The sequence below is a fragment of the Vanellus vanellus genome, assembly GCF_965231255.1.
Source record: "Vanellus vanellus genome assembly, chromosome: 13".
Lineage (NCBI taxonomy): Eukaryota > Metazoa > Chordata > Aves > Charadriiformes > Charadriidae > Vanellus > Vanellus vanellus.
This window is the reverse complement of record NC_138918.1, coordinates 10,609,406-10,614,828: the sequence shown is the minus strand read 5'-3', so window position 1 is coordinate 10,614,828 and position 5,423 is coordinate 10,609,406. Positions and strand designations below refer to the sequence as shown.

The 5,423-nt window shown below is 45.9% G+C and overlaps 1 protein-coding gene across 1 annotated transcript; it reads right to left on the bottom strand.

Moving 5' to 3' along the window:
- Positions 1-1,262: 1,262 nt before the first annotated feature.
- Positions 1,263-5,423, bottom strand: LOC309677416 (double-headed protease inhibitor, submandibular gland-like; the record flags this gene model as incomplete). The annotated part of the gene is made up of 8 exons (XM_082490213.1): positions 1,263-1,308; positions 1,798-1,916; positions 2,624-2,678; positions 2,819-2,946; positions 3,871-3,916; positions 4,169-4,293; positions 4,861-4,883; positions 5,366-5,423. 8 exons carry the CDS (start codon positions 5,421-5,423, stop codon positions 1,263-1,265), a joined length of 600 nt encoding a protein of 199 aa, XP_082346339.1.

Genomic DNA, 5,423 nt, shown 5'->3' with positions numbered 1-5,423 from the left:
CATTCTTCTTCCTAGGATGGGGCACTGCCCTGTGCTGGTACGAGGGGAAGAACCTACAAAATTCCTGGTGAAGAAATTATCTACTTCAGGAAACAAGATCCAAAGAAAAAGCTAGGTAGTCAGAGATTTTGTCCCAAATATCAGCCTTAGCAGCAGATATTTTTGCTGCATAACAAGAGAATGGGAGGTGCAGAAAAGAAGAGGAAGAGAGCGTGTGAGCCGTGGCACTCAGGACTTTTGGCCTGTGTTGTTTGCATATTAACTCCTTGACTCACACAAAAAGATGGCACATCATCATGAACATTCATAGATATCATTGCTCCTCCAGTGCACTCTTTAGGCTCCCACAAAGATGTTATCTCCATACCTTTTTTTCAAGATAGAAACCATCTTGGAGCTACCAGCACATCTTCTGGCCCTTCTTTCCTTGGGCTAGAAAATCCGAGGCTTTTTCCTGAAGGGTCTGCTGTCCTATCTCTGCCTCAAATACCCCAGGTACAACTTTTCAGATCTCTTCACCGAGAAGCCGAAAGCCTGAGCCCAGTCTCATTTCTCCTCGGGTCCTCATTAGGCTCATTACAGCCTTGCCCAGCCTGCTGCAATTTTCTGCTGATCAACAGTCTCGATGGACACACCCTTCAAGGAAGCAGCAGTTCCTAATTTTCTTCCCTATGAGATAGCCTCCTCCCTTCGCCATAAGCCTTCTTTTTATAAGACACTGCCAGACCTGCCCCTTGCCCAGGTGTGACCAGGTAGGGCTGACCATGGCCACCTTTCCCTTCCACGGTCTCCCAGGGCCACCCCTCCCATGCCAGAGCCCCGAAAAGGAGCAGTTCCTCCAGTCTCTGTGCTGCTACAAAGACAAATCCATTTATGCTCTATAAGACACCGGAATTAGGAAAGTGGCATTATTTTATGGCAGCTTGGTTTCTCTTTGGGTGGTTTGGTATGGAGTGACGTACTCTTGTGAGGGCTTGGGCTGGTGTGCGATGGGCGTTACGCTTTGCTCTTTATTGTGGTTTATTTCACAACTTCTCCTGCCTGACAGATAAGTACCTAAAAGCCTAAAGACCATTACCCCTGCCCTGAAAAAAAAAAAAACGAACCCAAAAACCAGTCCGTGACAAAGAGAGTGGCTGCATTTCATTTATTGATCAATCAAAGCAGAGACCAAGGAGCAATAGTTGAGGGAGCAGGGAAGAGCGTGTTTGATTGCAGGATTTCTAAGGGAAAAATCAGGGTGAAGAGTACGGCCCCAGCGCTCAGCATTCACCACGGTGTCTGAGGAACAGAGTGCCCCGGCTCCGCCTGAAGAGAAAGAGGGAGACCAAAATTACTAACATGGATCTCAGGTTTATAGTCTAACTTTACCCAAATAAGCCAATGCTCTCGTGCTCTCCCAGTTATAAAGTACTTCGCTTAATGTTTCACCTCTTTCCTGATTCCCCAGGTTACCCGCTTTCTCACATGAAAGAGATTTGAGACAAACCCCACAAGTTTGGACACTTCCTATGGTCACCGTTCAAATCACAGTGGCAGGGAGGGAGTCAGCAACGCTATGGGCCTGCAAACGGGGATCTGGATTTAATTGCAAGGGAAGGAGAGGACTCACTCGGGCTTAAGTTCTGCAGTGCCTGGGGGGTGACGGAGGAGTGAGTGTCCAGAGAGGAACGCGGGGCAGGGATGGATTTACCGAGGGGCTAACGGGAGCTCTGGGGCTCCCACACCGGCTGCTGCCGCTGCGTGTGTGCTCCAGCTCCTTTGGTTTCACGGCTACGCGGTGAGCTCGGTACTTACGAAACTGCGTTGCAGAACTGGCATTTGTTTCCATAAGTTCTGCCGTCGGAGCCGCAAAACGGGTTGTACTCGGAGGTGCAGATGAGGTTGCTGCCCTTCTGTTGGCTGCAGTCAATCTGCTAATAGTGGAGCAACAACGGGTTTTAAAGCTTTTGTTCCCCACATTTTCCGACATGAGTGCGTTACGTTTATGTAATGTTTGTGATATGGCAAAGCATAAAAGCACTTTTCAGGTGCAGAGCTCTTGTTCTAGCAACTCTGCAAACTCAAAGGCAGAGAAAATGCCTGCCTGGAGCAGCCTGAAGTGGGGAGAAGGCAGGGGAGGGGAAAAATCTCATAAATGCAATTCTAAATAGTGAAATGACCATGCTGGTATTTCCAGGCTGACCCTCCCGCTGGCTGCTCGGCTCTGGTTCAGCGGGCCAGCAGAGGCAAGCAAAAATGGAAAGTGGAGGGTCGCAAGCCACACTGTAGGAAGTACTCCCACTCGAGGAATCGCCACTACTAATAGAGCTGGTGGTATGTGACCCTCCTGCTCTCCCGCAGAAGGGATGAGGCAGCATCTCTCGCTCAGCCCCTCTCCCGGTAAATGAAGGTCTCGGCACCCGCTGACTGCTGCGGTCCCAGGTCAGACAGGCGACTGCATATCTGAGTCACGGATTTGGTTCAGTACCCATTGACCCTGGCGTATTTCAACTATTTTCCTCAAATCCTATTTCCAGGCCAAATGCACCAGGACAGTGCAGGCTTTTCTATTATTTAGTTATGATTCAGTGAATTTGTGTTGTAAAATGTATTGTAACAGTAGTTAAGAGTGCAGATTTACCTCTCCTTGCTGGAAGCATTCTCCCATATTGCGCAGGTTTACGTCCAGTCCATTCCTGCGGGAAGAAAGCGAGTTGAGAATGAATGAGCACAGCGCAGCCGCTTCACAAGTCAGACTACCTCGTTAGGCTTTAAACACCAACACGAGCACCTACTGATCCAGAAACCGCTCCCGTCACCCAGTCCCTTCACTTACGCCACGGCGCTGCAGAAGTGGCACTTGTTTCTGTAGGTAATTCCGTTGGTGCCGCAGATGGGTGTGTAGTCCATGGTGCAGGGGATAGCAGCGCCGCTGGCTGATCTCAGGAAGCCAGTACAGTCGAGCTGAAACAGTCACAGAACGGCATTTTAATCTCTGCTCCCCTTTGCATCAGTCCCACGTAATGGAGCACGGCACAAGAGACATCTCCCCCTCTCCCCAGAGCTGCAAGGGGAGAGGAGCTTCCAGCCCCAGCGTGGTGGAGTTGGAGGAGCATGAACAGCTGAAATCCTGCGCCTGGGTACGGCATGATCCCGGAGTATCTGGGTTGTTTTTTTCTGTCCTGAGATGGGCTTCGTCCCTATCATCTTGGGGATTTTCACGGTGAACACCACCATGAAGGATCTTTGCCTAAAATGCCTTATGCGGCAGCAACTTTTACTGTGAAATGTCAATGCCGCTTGAAAATGGAGTTTACGCTCACCTCTGTGTTTCTGCAATTACTCTGAGTGTACTGAAATGGAAGTCGTCGTATTATGTTAAATTGCACAGCCAGAGTGTTTCTTTGCTTTTTCTCTCTAAACTAAAAATAGAGATACTTCTCCACTTCACAGTAGCTCCATGTATTGATAAACAAACTTTATGATAAATGTTCTGATAGAATCATTTTTTCTATTACAAAATTACGATTTAGTCAAAATCAAAACTTCCTCAGGGGATTTCTTAACTTCAACAAGCCTCTAACGCTAAATCTAGAGAAGTGTTTTGATAACACTGAAGGATTATTGAAATCAAAAGTTTCCATTCTTAAGTCTCGTGTTATACATAAGATAACATTTTAAATCTCACTGATTTTTACTGTTAAAAAAATATTAAATTGAATCCTTGCAAATCTGAAATTCTTCATTTTAGTTTCATTGCTCACAGTTTGAATTTATGTGGTTTTAATACAGAATTAATCCTAGGTGAGATTTCTGTCTAACTCTCTGCCACCGTTTCACCCACCACTGCAGAGCGCAGCAGGAGAAGGAACCGATCTCAGACCTTACCCTGACACATCTTCCATCGTGCTTCTTGTCCAGGGCTCGGTTACGGCTAGAGGGAGAGAGAGAGAAGGAAAGGAAGGATTAATCTGTTGATACCACGTAGTCATCTCACTCATTCTCTCCACTTGTAAAGCCCCAGCAATTAATCAGATTCAGGAGCTTTGACACGGAAGATCGCGGGCATTAGGGAAGACAGAAACTTGTGAAAAATCTAGTCCACCCCACGATTAGTCACAACCCCAAAAGCTTTTGTCTGCTGTGTGAACAGGCATCGTAGGTAATCGGGGGACCTTAGACTCACAAGACTTCCTTGCAGAGGGAGCACTCGTTGGGGTAGGTCACGCCGTTGGTGCCGCAGACGGGTTCGTAGTTGCGGGGACAGGCAACCGACGTTTTTCCAGAAAACTGGTACATGCTGCAGGAGGCCTGTCAAAGAGCATTCGTAATGTCTCCAAGTGGAGAGAAGCGTATGCTTGTCTTAATCGTGTTTTCGCTGTGTTGGGACACTACCGTTGGTCTTTTTTTTTTTTCTCTATCGTTCCTCCATGGTGAAGAAGAGAGGGAACAAAAGCTACTATGTTTCTTACAGCATGCAAAAGCGCCTTTTCGCTATTAAGACTTTCAGTACTTTCGGCAAGCACTGCGGGCAAAAATGGTCATTCCTTGGGGAATCAAGACAGGGAAGATATTTAGGCAGTTATTCAATAGTTGTATAGATTTTCTGCTGGCCCTCTGTGCTGTGCTGACTCTCACTCTACATTATTAATCGCTGCCTTTTTTATCATCAACACGGTAAGTTATCTTTCTCTGACAAAGGTATTTTCTTATTTTGGGGAAAAGAGGTGGTATAATACTTAGGGGCACTTTCCTTCTTCCTTTCTCGCTCAGTCTCCTTTATTCTCTCCCTCAAGCCTCCCCTGGGATACAGCGAGAGTATGAATTATTCATCTAGACTTAGAAATCAAGACTAAATGACAAAGATCTACTACTCACCCGTCGTTGAGCAGTAGCAAGATCTACAATAAAAACAGAGATTATAAAATATAAAAATTGTACAATGTCCTTGACTAAAATTCTTCTGGAATCATTAATTTCCCAACAGAGTAACCAAATACACTTTCTTACTACTGAGAAGAGATTGTTTTCCCAAACATTTTATCTACTCCCAGTAAACAAGAACTTATATGCCAAGATTTAAAAAATCAATTATTTGTGAAACCAGAAATTTTAACTCACTAAAGAAGAAATAGGACATAAAGTTTTCTCCTTTTGCAGCACTATTATCCCCACTAAGTCTCATAATTTTGTCAGACAAATGCATCCCACCGACCTATAGTATTTCTCTGCACAAGGATTAAGTCCATTAAAAGAGAGCTCGCGTATTACTAAATCATCACTTCTCCAAAAGGCTGAGCTCTCCTGTAAGATAGGTATGTATAAAGGCAAAGGTTCAGGAGGACTCGAGATACTAGCATAGACTGTAACAAAAACGACTTACCATAAAGGCAGCTGAGAAGCACAAGCCCAAGAAGGGCAACGCTCCTTGTTGTCTTCAT